At 39.0% G+C, this 18986-nt stretch overlaps 2 protein-coding genes across 4 annotated transcripts; both read left to right on the forward strand.

Moving 5' to 3' along the window:
• Positions 1 to 1001: 1001 nt before the first annotated feature.
• On the forward strand, positions 1002 to 8467 carry lztfl1 (leucine zipper transcription factor-like 1). 2 transcript variants are annotated; one of them, XM_023395037.2, is made up of 10 exons: positions 1002 to 1303; positions 1646 to 1770; positions 1932 to 2126; positions 3688 to 3745; positions 4218 to 4292; positions 4406 to 4471; positions 4565 to 4642; positions 4934 to 5110; positions 5665 to 5768; positions 5914 to 8467. In XM_023395037.2, exons 1-10 carry the CDS (start codon positions 1301 to 1303, stop codon positions 5930 to 5932), a joined length of 900 nt encoding a protein of 299 aa, XP_023250805.1. In that variant the 5' UTR covers positions 1002 to 1300; the 3' UTR covers positions 5933 to 8467. The 2 variants fall into 2 exon arrangements, with proteins under 2 accessions (XP_023250805.1, XP_023250806.1); XM_023395038.2 differs by having other exon boundaries at positions 4221 to 4292.
• A 5549-nt stretch (positions 8468 to 14016) lies between these two features.
• LOC111645795 (C-C chemokine receptor type 9-like) lies at positions 14017 to 16708 on the forward strand. 2 transcript variants are annotated; one of them, XM_087170688.1, is made up of 3 exons: positions 14017 to 14152; positions 14389 to 14448; positions 15317 to 16708. In XM_087170688.1, the coding sequence occupies exons 2-3, from the start codon at positions 14395 to 14397 to the stop codon at positions 16361 to 16363; spliced, it is 1101 nt and encodes a 366-aa protein (XP_087026814.1). In that variant the 5' UTR covers positions 14017 to 14152; positions 14389 to 14394; the 3' UTR covers positions 16364 to 16708. The 2 variants fall into 2 exon arrangements, with proteins under 2 accessions (XP_087026814.1, XP_023250873.1); XM_023395105.2 differs by lacking the exon at positions 14017 to 14152 and adding an exon at positions 14160 to 14249.
• Positions 16709 to 18986: the final 2278 nt, after the last annotated feature.

The raw sequence follows: 18986 nt of genomic DNA on the forward strand, positions 1-18986 counted from the left end.
TGTAAAGAAAAGCTGTTTTTTGGGGGTTTTATTTTTTTGCTATTACAACTTCTTTTATTTCCACAACATGTTTTCCTGAGCATTGGGTTCATGATCACTTCCACATAACCTTACCATACCTTATACCTACAGAGAGGTGGTTAAAGAAATGCAATCGATGTAAACCAGGACAAGATTCCAGTCTTTCAAAAAAGTATATAGCCTAGATTGCTAGGCCTTTCTGTAGCTGTGAGCTAAGCTTTTCTGTGAACACCCCTGTACCAGGCCCAGTTGCTAAAACATGAAAATGCATGTGATGTACATGTAAGTGAAGCAGTGAAGATACTTCCAGTGCAAGGTGCTGATAAAGGGCACCCGTCTGTAACAAGACCTGTACTCATCGCACACTTGTAGCTCAATACTGCCATCTAAAGCTAAGTTGAATTATCATAACACTAGTATCTATAACCTGCAACTTAAAATTCTTCAGAAATTCCATAGTATGGATGGAGACAAAATAATCTGATCTGGTATGGTTATCATATCATCATCTTTGACTAAAAATAAAAATGTTCCTTTTAGGAATCACCCTTTTCAGAGTGACAAAGCACAGAAACTGCGGATGTATTTAACAAAACATTTTGTATTTAACAAAACATTTTCTTAGAACATTTTCTTTACAAAATGTGTTAACAAACTTTTATATGACTTTGTGTTCATAGCAGCAGATCACAAATGCATTTTTGCCCCCAAACCATTATTTTAAAATCGATATCAGTGGCAGGATATTACTTTAAATGACATCCTTTTGACCAGCAAAATAAAGATTAGCATTATATACAAAAATATTGAAGTTTATAATAACGATTAAATATCTATGTTTAAATTTTGTTTGTTATATTGCATTCACATATAATTATATTAGTAATAATTCGTCCATTTAGCGGTTTGCTTTTGTAATGTTTGTGTTGTACGTAGCGCCGTTGAACGCACCTCTAGTAACCAAGGTAATGACGCTATTCTCCGTTACCAAGGCATTCTCAAGGCAAACACTGCCTGTGAAGCTAGGCTAGCCAATCTGCCAGATAATCTTATAGCCATGATATAACCTCCGTTTAACGTCAGCCTCTTTGCCGAGTTGAACTTTAAGTTTATTTGAGTTTACTTGAGCTTCGACTCCAGTATATTACCTTTAGCTCGTAGTCTGCTCGCTGCGGGGCCTAAATTAGAGGCTGAAACATCCATTTTTTCCTGTTGGATCAGCACAGTCTACAAGCTAGCTAACTTCTTCTGTTGCGTTAACGTTAGCTGCACAGCCACCATGGTAAGTAGCTGCTATCATTTGCTGTTGTTTATGGGTAACCATGCCACCTGTTTGCTCTTAGAAGTTAGCATTCTAAATATTTAGCGTTAACTCTGCTTTCTAAACGTGGTGCACGTCCTGGATTCACAGACGAGTAAAGTTAGATACATACAGATAGCAAGCATCCCACGTTATGTGCGCAAGCTCATGTGGATAGGCCCTGTCACATATTAGCAGGGGGAAATCCTCTTCATGTTAGCTGGTCAGCTAGTTGCTATTATAATCTCCCCCGGTCTTTATACCCATCTATTATTTTCGATGCCAATCTTTCTTACTAATTTATTGCCTTTTGTCTCTTTGTAGGCTGAATTTGGGTTTAATGAACACCACCAGAATGAAGCCATCAATTACATGCGATTTGCACGTTCAAAAAGGGTCCTGAGACTGAAGACTATTGACTCATGCTTTGAGGAACTCAAAGATAGCAGGTGATTGTTCATACTTACGTTTTTGGTGTCATTGTTTGTATGTAAATTCAACTTTAATTCACTTAACTTCAAACCCATATTCTATATAAGAAAATATAACATAACAGTTCAGACGATTCTGTAATGTGTATGTGTGTGTGCGTGCATGCTTCTCCCTGAAGGCTAGTGGAGGAAACCTTCACAGTGGATGAGGTGAGGGAGATGCTGGATGGGCTGCAGGCGGTGGTGCGTGGGGAGGTGGAGATGGAGCTCATCAACACAGCCCACACCAATGTGCTGCTGCTCAGGCAGCTCTTCTCCCAGGCTGAGAAGTTTTACCTCCGACTGCAGAGTGATATCTCAGAACTTGAGAACAGGTGAGCAATGAGGAAGCATTCTCAAAGTTGTGATAGATAATATTTAAGGTCATTACTTGTGTTTATAAATAAATAAACTTTGTGTTTCTTGTGGGCTCTGATGTAATAAAAATAATAATAATAAAATTTACCTTAAAAATATTTTCAAATAAAAATGATTTAAATTAATGCGACAGGTGAAAGTTTCAAATTTACAATTCAAACTGTATTTATTGTTTCACATTTACAGTAATTTTAATTTATTACTGTTTTATTTAATAGAAAAAAGTAATTAATTTAATATTTGCATATTTATTTACCGCCAGTAATTACTAGCAGCTCATGTTTGTGAAGTGGCACAATGTCATGTGATCACATGAAGTGTCACTGGTTTAAAGAAGTGGCACAAAGTCATTGGTTTGTGGCCATGTGATATAAAATTAAGTCTATATCAGCAAAACGTAAAAGGCTGTTCTTGCTGTTATCTCTAAGCAAGGATGGCAAGAGTGCTTTAGAGGGTTTATTTTCATATCACAAGCCTGAACATAGAGCAATGTGGACATGCACATGTGACACCAGTAACAATGAGAAATCACATTTAACCTGTTGTCAGAATGAACTTTGCACCCTTGACATTTTGGCTAAGGAAGTATTTGAGCTTTTTGGCACGAATATAGTCAGCTCTTAGAGCACAGGTGTTGTTTTATAGATGAACAATAATTCAAAGTAGAACAATTTAGAGGATGAAAATGACAGTTGAGGAGCTGTTCAAATGTCACCTTTGAAAACAAATCTGAAAGTCAAACTAAACACGTCATCCTGTTCTTTTTACCATATCATTTCAATATCAAGTGAAAAATGTATAAACGTCTGCAGTGTTTCTTGAAATGAGCTAATGCTGTTGACCAGTTTGACCATTGTGCAGCTCCACAGTACATGTGCACAGGTTTGAATGTGCTCTTTGTCTTCTGTGACATTCAGGTGAACTTCATGTAGCTTTTGACCTATGGAACCTTTAACCTCATTAAAACCCTGTGTGTTTTGAATTTTTTTTTTTTTTTTCTAATATGCACATGATGGGTGGATAAAGAAGTTTTATCGTACGTGACTGATACGGTGTCTAAAGCAAGGACCCCGCCCCATGTCACGGTCTACGTGTGTTCAGCTGCTTTTTAACAAACCACATTTAAGGTTCTCAGAGAGCATATCTGTCACCACAGGCATATATCTTATAGTTTAAGTGTTAAACTGCCATATACAACAAGGGTGTTTATTTCCCTTGCCAAACATTTACAACTGTCAAATAGTAGATTATTGTACTGTCACAAAAACATCAACATTGCGGTGACAAGGTGACAGTTGTATAAAGTGATTCTAGAGATTATCAGATCAGTCACAATTTATTCAGTGTTGCTCACAGAATCGTAATATTAACTTTTTTTATATACAAATGTTTAATTCAATCTAAAAAAATCTGTATAATATTTTATAGGGTTCAAGCTTTTTCTTTTTTGTCTTTTTTTCTTTGTTCTTTTCTTCATTATTCTGCCATCCAATTCTTTGCTCCTCTCTACCTGAACAGGGAGTTGTTAGAACAAGTAGCTGAATTTGAGAAGACTGACTTTAAAACCACTGATAAGGTGAGTATAATGTGCAGCTCTATCATATATAGGCTTTTAAATATCCCCATCAATCTAGTCGCCATTAATCATACGTTCAAAGCATATTTACACCCGCATAGAATGCAGTAACTAGAGAACGGGGAAACACTCTTGCATTTTTAGTAGTTTTATATGTCGGCACACCTGCCCTTGTCACGTAGCAATGCGGTTTAAGAGTCACACTTCACTGAGGCTGATGTGTGGTTTTAGGACACATTATAACAGAAAAACAAATCAGCCTTTGTAATTCAATATTTCACTCTTTCATGGGTTTGTCTATTCACACCTTTCTCAAAAGGGGGACACAAGTCATCTTTGCATTTCTAAGAAAAGTAAGGCTGAACGGATAGTGGTTTATTTGCACAGCATAGAGGACATAACCAACATGTTTTAAACTAAGAAACAAGAACTGTTCTGCTATTGTATCTGTTAAAAGTCTTTACTTTATTAGCAGCTAAACCAGGAAACAAGCAAACCCAAGTTAGCACCGCTGAATGAAGGTGGGGTGTCTGAACTTCTCAACAAGGTAAAGTAACAGGTTACATGGATTACCTGTGCAGATTAATTGCCGAAAGTTTGGCTGTCATTATCACGCTCATATGCTCATGCTGATCTACTGTATGTCAAATATTTCTCCAGGAGATAGCAAGACTACAGGAGGAAAACAATAAACTGAAAGCCAGGCTGCGGACTATAGAATCCCAGGTATAAAACTGACTCACATATTTTATAAGCAGACCACATATTTCAGTCTATTCATTTACATAATTAACCTGATTCTCTGATTAACTGTTTTAGGCCATGAGTGCACTAGATGACAAAACCAAGGCAGAGAGAGCTCTGAAAGACCTTAAGAAGGTGCAGGGTGAACAGCAGGTACTGTTCCATGTTTGATGAGCCAGTAACATCATCTTCGCTTGTGACATTTTAAGTTTTCTTTCCGTGTTCTACTTTTATTTTTTAACTCTTCAGTTATTATCGTATTGGATCTGAACACTTGCTGTCATTGTGCTTTTGTCTGCTAACTTGGATCTGAAATGGTATGTATCTAGCTGATCAAAGTGTGACTTTTGTTTGTCACTGTGAATAGGAATAGAAGGTGTCCATTCTCTAGTATAAACATTCATCCCATCTGAACTTGTGTGTTGTTTTGCTTTTTCTTTTAAGCTTGCTGCTCAATCCCAGGAGATCACCAGTCTAGAGGACACAGTGGCAGCTCTGAAGGAGGACTATGAGAGGTCTCTCTGCACCAGCGCTGCCTCCCAAAAGGATCTGCAGGAGAACCTGATCTCTGCCAAACACGAGCTGCTTCGAGTACAGGAGCAGCTGGCCTTGGCAGAAAAGGTAAACTGTGGTCACTGTGGTCTTTACCCACAACTGACAGTAACCATCATCTGAAGTAAAAGGCCTTGGAAACAAATTTTCTCAATCTGTTTCTTACCATGCTGCAACAGTTAAAACTGTTTTGTTTATATCCTCTGAGTGGTTTCAGTATTTGGGTTTTTTTTCTTCTTCTCTATTGTGTGAAGTGGGCAGGGCTCTGTTGTTTAAAGATAATGTCACATACTTCTGTGCACCAATCAGAATTTAGCTAAATTTGATTCAACAGTTGTGGGGTTGTTTGCTTATGTTACCAGGCGACTATGTCAGTCTAATCTGATTATACACCCACACAGTCCTGATGATTTAAACTCTTAATATATATGGATATCTAAGACTATAACTAGATTATTGGTTATATAGTCACAAGCCCACCAAACATCACATGATCCAATTTGCTGTTGGCAGATAAGTCGATAGCTGGTGCTTGTTATACTGGCCACTTTTTAGTATGGGTGCATTAAGCATCTGTGCCATTATTTTCATGTGTGTATATACTTTGTGTGTACGGTCTGCAGGAGCTGGAGAAGAAGTTCCAGCAAACTGCGGCCTACCGCAACATGAAGGAGATACTGACCAAGAAAAATGAGCAGATCAAAGAAATTAGAAAACGATTGCAGAGGTGAGCGTTCAGCAATAAGGAATAAAACAAACATTTTCCATTCCAAACACTGGTATTTGTTCTGTTGGTTTTTTGACTCCTAAGATGCACTTTCTTATTAAGATTTTTTATCAAATATGAGATTCGTACTGCTTGTCTGTTTCAGATATGAGCCCAGTGAATGAGTTCTATCCAAGGCAGCTGGTTAAACACACGTCCAGAGGGTAAGACAGGACCAACCTTTCTGACTGTGGTTTGGACAAGAAACCATCAGTTACACTGCTGTAAGACAAGAGAGACAGAAAACGGCACTTCCATGAGGAATTGTTTATTCATGCTTTATCCGGAATCTTCAGTAGTTATTGGCTTCACTAAAGAGCGGGAGCGGGGAAGTTGACAGTACACACAACTGAATACACAAGTGAAATAGTAACAAATGATAGCCTTCTCCAGCTGTGCTTTTTTTTTTCTACGTCTCAATTTGGAGCTCACTTACAGTAGCTAGCAAACTTCCCTCAGTGCTCTATGCAAGTACTATCATGTCCCTGTTTGAAGAGGCCTTGTCCATTTTTTAACTGGACAGATACATACTGTCTAAAGCTTTGCAGTCTTATTTATCACATGGTTATGGGTAATGTTTAGCTTATTAGAACTGGGTTATTGGTAATTGATATTTTGCTGATCAGTCTTAATTTTAGTAGCCCCTTTTTGTAGATAAAATCCAGTCTGTTATTGAGATTTCAAGCAAACCCCATGCTTCAAAGTAATGCTTCCGGACCCTTTGAGGGCACTCCTACTTTCATTTTTTTCACTAAACATTTAAAAGCATTTCCAAAAACATATCCTATGATCTGGCATTCTGTGAAAGTCTGATCATTGAAACCATACAACATTTCCTGCAATTCTTTTTTCTGCCATTACATATTGAATGACATGGATAGTGACCTATAGATTGATTTCCCTACTTCCCTAAACAAAGGGCATAGAATATTTTTGTCTGGAAACTTTAACTGTGTACTTTTCGTATCGCTGTGGGTGATGGAGTCTAAGAGAAAAAAAATGAATATATACATGATGTTCATGAAGTAATGCTCTTGTAGAGTATGATACATCTACCCTATATTACACTAGATGTGCATTTGTTTGTATTGTGCAAAGTATGGGGTAATAAAAGCTGTTACCAATTATGTGTGGCCATTGTAGATGGCCATCGTCATATTGTTTTTAATTTTTTACTTTAAGTTTGGGGGATATTTCATCATAAAATTCAAGTTATATCACATAAGTTGAAAAATAGCCTACAAACAGCACATTTTCAACCTTATGACAAATATCAGACAGTAAATATGACAGTGAACCTACCCAGGGTGTCTCCCTCCTCTGGCCCATTGCATTCTGGGAAAGACTCCAGGCTGCCCTGATACTTTTAAAACAATAAAAAAGTTGGACAAATGTAATAAAGTGGATGAATCAGATGTAAGAAATGTAATTGTTTCGGAACTGACTGATTCAACAAGGGGGCGATGTACTGCAATAATACATGGGTCATACACAAATAAATGAATTGTATGTCTCCACATAAACTTGAAAAACTGTACACAGGAAAGTATGATCTCAATGGCTTTAAGTGGCCTCTGATCACTGCATTTTACTAATAATATATACGACAAGTAGATAGGATTATGTGGGTTCAGAATAAGATGTGTGCTGTTGCCCAATTAAGGCTGATTGTATTGCTTCATGTGTATTTGCAGACCAGTACATCTGCGCACACCCCTCTCTTTTTTTTTTCAAACATTTTGACATTTCTGCCTCACTGGCTAGAGCAGAGTTTAGAAAGAAGTAGTGTAAAATGACACAAAGCACACCCACAATAGGTCTGAGGATGATCGTCCTGAGTAGCAGACCACTATAGGTAAGATATTTTTCATACCAGTTTTTAAATCTTTACTAGATAAGAAGTGTAGAGAGAGAAGAGAGGGGGTGAATGCAGTTCATGTTCTTGGTTAGACTAGTTATACACTAAAGTTATGTTCAATTTTAATTTTAATGTGTTAAAACAGACATGGCTTGAAGCATCAGGAGAAGCCTGATTTCCTACTTATTTTTAGATTTTATTGCATATAATTTAGCTTGTAATTGTGTTGTTTGTTTCCTGCCTCCCTCTTCCTTTTTAAGTGGCAGGCTCCAACATTGCAATTTCTATCTAAAATCTAATCAGATAATACAAGAAACTTTTCAACTGATTTTCGAACTTATTAAATTTCAGGAAACCAGAGGGGTTCAAATGATAATAAAATGCATCCTTCCCCCTGTTTGTTAATGTCAACTGGTAAGGATATCTTATCACTTGTGCAATCTATAAAACATTTATTTTTACACTCTTAACCACTTCATCTGCCTAAGCTGTTTATAAAAGACCTCATTGTTTTTGCCTTGTAAGTGTTAACCAAAGTGAATTGAGATAGTGGCAGAGTAAAAAACAAAGTGGTCGCCAGTTTTTTTTTTTTTTTTTTTGTTATGAGTGAAACTCTTCAAGCCACAGTCTGTCCTGACTGAAACTTGTGTTGGTTTATGCCATGTGCATGGGTTGTATGCATGATGAACCTCTCCTCCTACAGCTGCAGAAAAAAGGGGCAGGGGCAAATTGACACTAAAACAATATCCTTTAAAAACCTTTTTTGATCTGCTGTCAAAACATATAAAACATTATAATGTTATTTTGTGTGCTTATGTGTGTGAATTTATACTTGTATACGAGCATCTGTTTCCTAGTAGAAGCACCTGAAAACAAGATAATTTCAGATAGGATGCAAATGCCTGACAATTGTCTATAAACACTTGAAATAAATCACAGCAGGTATACAGGAAGTGGTGAGTATCTCAATTTCATGCATCGTGACAGAGACAGTACTTTGCCACAACATCGGGCGAATGTTAATACTTCGCGTAAAGTGATTTACTGATTCACAGCAACTTCCTGTTCCTTTTCACAAGGCATCAAAGGGGTTTTCTTGGTTTCAATAGCGAGACAAAAGCTTCTGTTGTTTAGCTTTTCTTCAGAATCATCTTGTGAACGTTTGTGTGTGAGAAACTTTGCACATTTCTGAATATAAGGTGATGTCCAGAGTACAGTGTGATGTTTAAAAACAGTGGGGGTGTTATTTTCAGCCGAAAACCAGAAAGCTTTATCGAAATGCATACTGTGTGGCCAAATTGGCACTGTCTTCTTGGGTTTGAATATTTTCCTCAATATTAGTATCACAGAGCTTTAAAAAGAAAACAAGAATCAGATTATACATTATATGTTTACTTAAAGTGAGACTATATCTTCTGAAGGAAAAGACAACACCTTCTTCCCCTTACAAATCAGCTATAAAAGCCACCCTTGCTCATTGTCATTGTCATCAGTGCCCACAGTAGAATTGCTGCAACATCCTTACTTGATCCGGTAAGTTATAATGGTTAATGTCTTTAGATAGATTTAGCTGTATAACGCACGTATGACTTTACTCTCACCTGTGCTATTGTTTCAATTTTAGCATTTTTACCATTATTTCAGAATTGTAAATGTAGGCCTCAGTGGCTGCAGAGATGAGCAATTACAGGAATAAAAGAAAATTGAAAGTGAGACTACAGCCTCACTTGTGGCTCTCTGACTTAGGTGCAGCAATGCTAGAATGAAAGCTAACATTAGTATGCTAACATGCTTATAATGAAAATGCTAACATACTGATGTTCAGCAGGTTTAATGTTAACCATGTTCACCATCATATTTAGCACAATAACATGGTAGAATTTGCTAATTGGCACAAAAGTACAATTTTGACCTGATGAATGAGCTAGATGGAAAGCTATGAACCAAGTTATTCCAATTCATCATGAGGGGAACATCATGAAGATCCATCCAATAGCTGTTGAGTTATTCCATTCAAAACCCCAAATGTCTATGTGGTGGTGGTGCTTGAGGAAAGGTCAAAGGATCACCAAAGTTGTTTGGATTCATCGTCAGGGAACCATGAATTTCTGGACTAAACTTCCGTCGAATAGTTGTTCAAATATTTCAGTCTCCCCTCATGCCACTAGCATTTTTCGTAAGTTTATTTGTAAGTTTTGCTATTGCTACATAGCCAACGTTAAAATCAACAGCTGTTAAGACTCAGCTGCTAGATTTACCAGTCTAGAAGAACCATTTCCAGTTCTTTCAGTGCGGTCTAAAGAGGTGGAAAGCAACCCTTTTGTTTTGATTCTATTTCTATCATTTCTCTTCTGAAGTTAGCACGCTAACCAGCTAACCCCGGGCTGGTTGGCCTGTCTTGTCACTTTCTGATACCGAGTCTCTGTGGTGTCCAGTCTGCCCTCATGAAGTAGCACTACTCAGAGGTTATATTATAACCTCTTGTGTTGTAAACACAATAATGGCTGAAGCTCTCAGCAAGACTGATAAGTAAACAGCTGTTAATGCAAATGTTGTCTTTGAAGCTACAGAAAATCTTACAAATAGCTCCTTTAAGGACTTGTGAGTGGCCCTTTTCCAAAAGAAAAATTAAGACTGTGTGATACAGTCAAAAGCAATTAAGTAAGTGGACCTTTAGTTGAGATTGTTCTTTCAACTGCTGCTTCCAAGATCAAAGATGAACTGTAAAAGTACATACTATCTGTGCTTCATTTTTTTTTCATACAGATTGTTTGTCTCTGTATCAGCTCATTTGTGTCTATATGGCTCAGCGTTATCTCCTAATCAGTTGCCTGGTTTAGGTCAAGTCCATGTTGGTTGTGCTGAGTAAGAACCCTATACCGCCAATCAGGAGGCAGTGATCAAGGTTTTAAAAGGTTTCAGTTATCAGACACTGCACAGTCTCACTTTGTGGCATAGATCAAGATTAACAGATGCCAGCAGCATCTTTTAGTCTTTTTCTGAGAATGATTGCCCAATGTGTTTTCATTTTGGTGATATAATTCCCTTGAAATACCAAATCAAGATCAATCAAATGAAGTCATACTCAAAGTGTTCTCTGTATCCTATCAAAATCTCTGGTTTCAAATGTAATACACAAACGTATGGTTGACTTCACTGATTGCAAGGATTCCCCTTTTGTCATCATTGTACAGCACGCTGTTATGTTGTAAAAGCTAAAATCATACTGCCAGCATCATCTCATACTGGTGACTTATTCATGGCTTCCCAAACTCAAACTTACCAGTGAGCCTTTTTCTCATAACCCCAGCAGCTAGAGAGGTGTCAAGTTGTCATATGTATTTTTAAGGCCACAGGGAGCTCCAAATTGAATACGTTCCAAACTCAAAGTTATTTCAAATGTAGTGTAAAATATAAGTTATCAGATATCGAGGGGGTGGGAGGGTGGGGTTGGTGGTGGTTGTTGAGGGAGTGAACCAATGGGCAGTCCATTTGTTCCTCTGTATGCTGCAAAAATAACTATATGCGTCATTGCAACGTGACGCAAAATCAAATGTCAGAATTAACGTTCAAAAAGCCATAATTCAGTGAAGACCAGCAGTTCTCAGCAAAACCACCTTCTCTTTGCAAATATCAAAATATAACATTGTCGTCAACTTGGGACCCGATGTAACATTGTCATCTATTTTTGTCAACAAATGCATGAAGTGACTTATGGAAGTAAATACTTTGTTCTCTTTTCTGCAGAGAAAAGTGTTTCATATGTCCACAGATCAGACCAATATAGCCAATTAGCTGCACTTTGGCAGTTAGTGAGTGAAACTTCTTAGCTTACCACTTTCTTCAACAACCTGTTCGCAAAAGGAAATTACTTATCTCATCGTGGCACGGTTGTTTCCCTGTGCCACACTGTGATCAAAACTGAGAAACGCAACCAGTAAATTGGTCGAAATCCGAGAGCTGATGGCCCACACGCTCATCCTTTCTGCATTGTTCACGATGAGCGAAGACTGAAAATCTTATATCAGGCCGGGAAGTGAAACTTTGAACTAAACAACTGAATGACCTACAGTGAGACTCAAACAGAGCCCACGAGACACCCACTCACAAGGAAGCAGAACTAGAAAGCTGATTGAAACACCTGCCATCGAATAAAGTTTTCAAACCATGTCAATGTTGGCTTGGTAAACTCAGATTTGTTGATCAGAATGTGTTACTTCATCAGCGTTTAATGAAGTAATAATAATGATATAGTTGCATCGCTTTATTTGGCAACTATCCTGGTCATAAGCTGCGTTTGCTTGTCTTTCACTATCAGTTTTGTTTGGGCTTCAGGTGACACAGTTGGCATGACAGGGACTTTCTACTTTGCCATGTTTTGTGGAAGTATGGTCAGCTGAGATGCGAGTGATTTTTTTATTTTTCTTCCCTTTGGCAATACCTTTGGTTCTTCACTTCCCTGTCTTCACAGAGAGATATTTTTTTTCCCAGGACATGTCACATGAATGCCTTTTACCTTGGCAGCAATCGTCAGAATATACACTCACCAGGCACTTTATAAGGAACAGCATACGGATTTTGTAAAGGCCCTCCCTTTGCACTCAAGACTGAGCGACCAACTTTTTCTTTCTTTGTGACATGAAGCGTTATCATGCTGGAGGAGACTGTGGTATTCAATCATTTGGTTGGTATTGAGGGTCCCAAAGTGGCAAGAAAACACACATTCTCCACACCGTTACACCACCAGCAGCAGCCTGGAGTGTTGACACAAAGCAGGTTGGGTCCTGGATTCATGTTGTGGACACCAAATTCTAACCCTAACCCCATCATCTGCTGCCTCAGCAGAAATCCAGGTTCATCAGACCAGGCGATGTTTTTCCAGTCTTCAGCTGACCAGTTTTGGTGAGCCTGTCCCTGCTGCAGCCTCAGACTCCGGTTATTGGCTGAAAGGAGTGAAACCTGACGTGTTCTTCTGCTGTTGTAGCTCATTTGCGTCAAGGTTTGACGTGTTGCTCATTGTGAGATGCTTTTCTGCTAACCACATTTGTAATGATTTGAAACTCTGCTCTTACCTCTCTCACCAACAAGGCGATTCCATCTGTAGATTTTCTGCTTGCTGGATGTTTTTGTTTTTCACACCATTCTGAGTAAACTCTAGAGTGTTCACAGTCAAAGTCACTGAGATCTCATCCTCTCCCCAGTTTGATGTGTCATGTGAACTGAAGCATTGCACTGCTGCCACACGATTGGCTGATTGGATAATTGCATGATTAAGCAGGTGTTCATTATGAAGTACTCAGTGAATGAGTGTGTTGGTAGTGCAGTATAGTCGTACTATATGAACTGGTCATACAGTTAAAATTGCCTATGATGAAACAAACTCAAATCCAATTAATTAATAGTAGCAGCCAGTTAGCTTAACTTAGCATAAATCCTGGGAACAGGGGGGAAAGGCTAGCCTGACGCTGTCCACAGGTAAATAAAAAAATCAACTGTCTGATAAACCCTTGACATCTTGTTTGTTTAATCCATGCAAAAACCGAAGATTCAGTAACTTTGTGAAGTCGTCTGCCTTTAGTCTTTATGCTAAGCTAAGCATTTCCTGGTTCCACCTTCATATTTACCATACACACCTGAGGGTGATATCAATCTTTTCATCTGGCTCTGAGCAAGAAAGGAAACAATTGCATTTGCCAACATGCTTCACCCTTGTAACTTCAAAAGTTTCGTCTCCTAGAAATTACGTTTATATTGGAAACATTTGAAACCAGATTAAGTTCTTAATGTAATGATTAAACAGAATGTATTTGCAGGTTTTAGTTAAGTTGTACACTGACAGAATTTCTAGAAGACAGGGCTGCTTTATTTTATGTCTAACAGGGATATTGCTTTTCTAAGAGGTCTGAGGCATATCATATCATTCATTTACCCTGAAAATCAAAACCTCATGAAAAGATATTCCTCACACTACACCTATATGTACAATGAGAATACTGTCATCATAGGCCACACAGCCTGAGGTCTTGACAGTGATAGATGCTTAAAAAACAGCTGTGCTTACAAGAGCTCATCATTAACCACCTCCTCCAGTTTTGTGCTTCACTCACACCTCAATGTTTCTCAGTTTCATGCATCACTCGTCTGTGGTGTTAAACGCTCCACCTGTGTACACAAAACGTGTTGAAAATGGGCTTCGCCTTGAAACTTAATCGGCTGTGGAGGGAGTCAGGGTGTATTGTTTTGGCTTAAACGTGATGGCCACAGTTCATTGGGTACAATCTCAAAGTCACAGCTTCATAGTAAAAAAAACAAAAAAACAAAAAAAAAACACACTGTTGTTTCTGTTCACTAATTTGAAGCAAGCTGCCTTCCAGATTTGATGCTCATTTGGCTGCAGTGCTGATGTACTGCAAAGAAAGCTGTGTGCTGTACTTTCCTTACAGAGAGCGAACAACATGTGATCTGTGGTTACCAGGGAACCATATAAGTAAGTGAAGGGGAGGTTGTTTTTTTTGAGTACGCTAAACTGCCTTGACACAGAAACTACACTGTAACCAAGACGGCTGAATTTCATCATTTGGAGGGTGGGTGAATTATTGATAATGAGCTTTTTTTCCTTTTTCATTTGTTATATTTATTAATAATTAATCTACGTGACATTTTTACAAAGTTACAAGGTTTTGATTTATTTGTATTATATTAATATCCTTTGGTTCTTTGTAGATAACAATGGATTACCCGTCAACAACTTTTACGACTCCAGTCCCCGCTTATACTGAAAGTGTAAGTATTACTTTGAGATAATTATCTGACATAAGTGTAAAAGAATGAGGAAGAAGTTTAACTATGCTGATATAATTATTGTTTTTGATGTACTGTATGATTGAGAGGAAATGACTCTATTTAAAATCACAGACGAGAAAAAAGTTTCCATGTGTTTATGGTGCAGATTTGAAAGAATACAGTGAAAGAGCACAGTTTTAATATGCCAAATAGTACGGTGCATACTACATAAACTTCTTATTGAATATATTTTATGTCAGTTATTTGTTGTTAAATGTTTCTAATGAATGTGTAAAACAATGTACTTCATGATCCAGGTACATTAGATTTATCTGAGGCAGAGATCTATAGGATATTCAAAATGCCACAGTCGGATTCGAAAGCCGCGTCAGCATCAAATTTTCCACTGTTTGTGAAAACACAAAGCCCCGGCTTCACCTTGCTGTTTATCTCTGCCCTACATCTAAGCCTGATGCAATCTGGGGTACTGAGTTCTGCTGCGGGGGCCCCTTTCTGGAGCCCCTCAGGATCGTTTACCCACCTTGGATAGCAGCAGGAAGTTTATGCAGTAGTGTGGTTTCTCCTGCACCGACATAACGACTGCACCTGAGAGCAGTCTTGTTTTTTTGTGCACTTTGGTTAGCTTGTACATCACAGACAGCGTTTGATGTCATGTCACTATATCCCTGCTAGAAGCATGTTATGTTATGAAACCCTGAAGGCAGTTAAGTTGTGTGAGGACAGAAACACAATATAAACATTCCTGACATTCATGGAAATGAAAAGTGAGAAAAAGGCAGTGTATCTGTTGCATGCAATCCTCTTTAATACTGCATTGGATAATGTAGTTTTCTATTTTTAAACACAGGACACTCCTGACTACTCAGACTATGACACTGGGTCAAATGAAAGCACAGGCATGTGTGACAGAAAGTGGGTCAGAGAATTTCGTGGGCAGGTTGAGTCTCCTCTATTCTGGAGCATCTTCATCATCGGTGCTGTGGGTAACATGATGGTTGTTTGGATCTACACCACTGTGCGCAACCGTCTGAAGACAATGACTGACGTGTACCTGCTAAACCTGGCTGTGGCTGACCTCCTCTTCCTGTGCATGCTGCCCTTCTGGGCGATCGATGGCGTCAACGGCTGGAACTTTGGCAAAAGTTTCTGCAAAATGGTGTCTGCCGTCTACAAGATCAACTTCTTCAGCAGCATGTTCCTGCTCACCTGCATTAGCGTGGACCGCTACATCGCTATTGTACAAGTCACCAAGGCCCACAACCTGAAGCGAAAGAGACTCTACCATAGCAAACTTGCCTGCCTGGGTGTCTGGTCTGTCTCCGCTATCCTGGCTCTCCCTGAGTTTATCTTTGCTCAGGTGAAGCAAGACCTAAGCGGGCAGACCTTCTGTGCTCTGGTCTACTGGAACAACACAAACAACCGGACTAAGATCTTAGTCCTGTCCATGCAGATCTGCATGGGCTTCTGCCTTCCTCTACTAGTCATGTTCTTCTGTTACTCCGTCATCATTCGCACACTTCTGCAGGCCAAGAATTTCAAAAAGCACAAGGCCCTACGCGTCATCTTTGCTGTGGTGTTTGTGTTCGTCCTCTCTCAGCTGCCGTACAATAGTCTGCTGATAGTGGAGGCCATGCAGGCTTATAATACCACTATCACAGATTGTGCCACAGTCACTTATTTTGATATAGCTGGACAGGTAACCAAGACCCTGGCCTTTACTCACGCCTGCCTGAACCCATTCCTCTATGCCTTCATCGGAATTCGGTTCAGACAAGACCTCTTTAGAATTGTTCGGATGTGTCTGGGCAAAGGAGGGTCCAGTAAAACACACGTACTTCCCAAACGTCCCTCTGTCATTTCAGACACTGATACCCTCCCTGCCCTTTCTATATAAACACACATTTTCCTCAAGTCCTAAACCTGATAGCTGAGCCTAGTTCTAACTTTTTTTTTATGTCATACTTGATAGCAGAGCAACGATAACATGTTGAACTTTCAAGTTAAAGAAGTCTTGGAGTTTACATTCATTACCTTCATCTCCTGACATTTCCAAGCACATTTCTGCTTGAGTTGCTGTATAAATTGTACATTAATGTAAATATTTTACCAATAATTGTTGGTGTTTTACATCAGTTCCATCATGTGTTCGTCGTGTGCAGCTGTAATTGAATAAAAAAAAATGTTACTAATGGTTTTCAGAAACAAAACAGCAATTAAAAATTGAAAAAAAAAATCAAAAGCGTGTTGCAGTTTTCTTCACTGCTATTCTGTCCACAGCGCAACAACAAGCAGGAAAGAGGTGCAACATCTAGTCTTAAGTTTTTACTGATAAATTAATGCGGAGTCAGTGATGAGCTCAGCAATTTATGTATGTGTCTGCTATACACAGCAAAGTATTTGAGTGCTTTCACTGGTTTAACGTTCCTGGTGTGGTGGGAAACGCAGTTGTGAATGTGGCTGGTCCAATCCGCAACTCTTTCAATCTGACTAAACGACCTCCTGTTGACAGTCTGTGCCATCGTCTCTGCTGGCGCTCTTAGCTGTTGAACCTTGTCTGTTTGCTTATGACTTGGCAGTTTCACAGTGGATTTTAACGGGTGCCTGTTCAAACTGGCACAAAAGAGGTTTCCCACACTGGTTTTATAACGGCTGTAGCTCAGACAGAGAGGCAGACAGACAGACGGACACGTGTCACTGCCTCAAAAAACCTTCCATGTGAAGCCGTAACTTCGAAGCATGGGATCTCAGTCTGCCAACTTCAAACAGCAGCTCTCTGAATGCTCTTTTGCTAGAGCCACACACTCTGCATGAAAGCCGATGCAAAACCCAACAGAGGAAGAGTTGATCTTACTTCTCCGGTCTGTGCCACCAAAAATTGACTATATCAAAGCCATGCAGGTCCAACTGGTGGGCTGGTGGCCTGCTTTCCATTCCTCTCTGATAGGTGAGGAATGGCATGTGGGCGATGAGGTCTGTGTTGCATAATCACAGTTTCATGACACCCCCCCCAAAGAGAAACTGCTGGTATCAAAAGCTGATATGAATCTGAAATCAGGGAATGCAGACAGAGATTTGAAAAAGTTTGAGGTTTGCGTCATGGATTGTTCTGTTCGTGTTATGTCCACGAACATAACATGAACAACGTGTCATCCCATATTTTCACATTAAAAGATCAAGGAGTTAGTTTAGAGAGTTTAGAAAATGAATTAAAACATCTTGAATAACATCCCTGTCAATATGTTACTGTGTGCCTACAGCGGCATAGAAAAACAAGAGAGAAAAGAGATGGAGAGTGACAAAGAGAGAAACATCAGAAAGTACTTGGTAGCTTCACCCGTAACAAACAAACCTGAGGTGTTATTGTGGCCACTGAGGTTGGCTCCAGACATCTGCAGAGTACCTGCTGAGCTCAGGTGAGACCACAGCCGCATTCTTTTCTTTTCCTCCTCTCTACATGTCTCTTCCTCTCACGACAGGAAGCCATCAGTCAACAACATGTTCCCGTTTAACTGCAGCTCACGAGGCCTCGCTGTGGATGCTCCCAGGGACCTTGGCAGATGTCTTGAATTTGCCTTGACCGGAGATCGTTGACGCTAATATCGCCGCTCATGCACAACGTTTCATATAAAAACCTTGCTTTGATTCTTGCTCGTCATCTTAATATAAAACACATCTTTTTGAATCTACAGGCCTCAGGTCATTGTCATTGTCATTGTGAAATGACTTCTCTGTTCTTGCTTCATAACTTACACTGTAAGTAATAAGACTGAATGTGGTTTGTATTGGATGAGGATTTTGTTTAGGTTCTGTGTCTTTTTCTTTACTTCAGATGTTTGTCAAGATTAAAGTCATTATGTTTTCATGTTTTCAGCCATTTAGGGTTGCTGATCCTTAATGGGGTAGAAAAGATGAAAAGCAAATCATATTTGTAATAATTTTTTGGACTTTATTTCAACCTTTGCTTTTTTGTAAAATATTGGATAAATAGTTATTTAAATGAAACAAACTGAGTTTAGAGTTCTCTGGAGGAACTACCAACAGAAACATGACAAGGAACCCCAAGGACACATCTTTTTATATATATATATATATATATATATATATATATATATATATATATATATATAAGGAATTCCCCTTTTAAATGTAGTGGAGCATAAATTGGAAATACTGGAAGTACCTCAAGTTAGAGTTCCTCAAAGTTCCTCAAAATTGCATTTCAGCAAACAGACTTTGATAAATTCCACCACCATTAGAATCACACATACTTGTAATGCCTTTTGTGCATTTATTTTTCTCCTTAACACAAATATGTGGGTGAGTAACAAGCACATATATACACATAATTTCTATTTTTCCAAGGTAGCTGAGCAAACAGTGACTCTTGTTGCAGGCTGCAGGGAATTTCAACCACAAGGTGGTGTAGCTTGCTCAGCAGATTGAGCCTGTGCTCTGGGTTTCAGTCAACTAGCCCCATCTAGTGGCGGTCTGTGTGAGGCCTCGTCTGGGAGGGTGGT

This window comes from Seriola lalandi, unplaced genomic scaffold (genome assembly GCF_002814215.2).
Source record: "Seriola lalandi dorsalis isolate HSWRI2012SDOR001 ecotype SW California unplaced genomic scaffold, Sedor1 jcf7180002054956, whole genome shotgun sequence".
Classification (NCBI taxonomy): domain Eukaryota; kingdom Metazoa; phylum Chordata; class Actinopteri; order Carangiformes; family Carangidae; genus Seriola; species Seriola lalandi.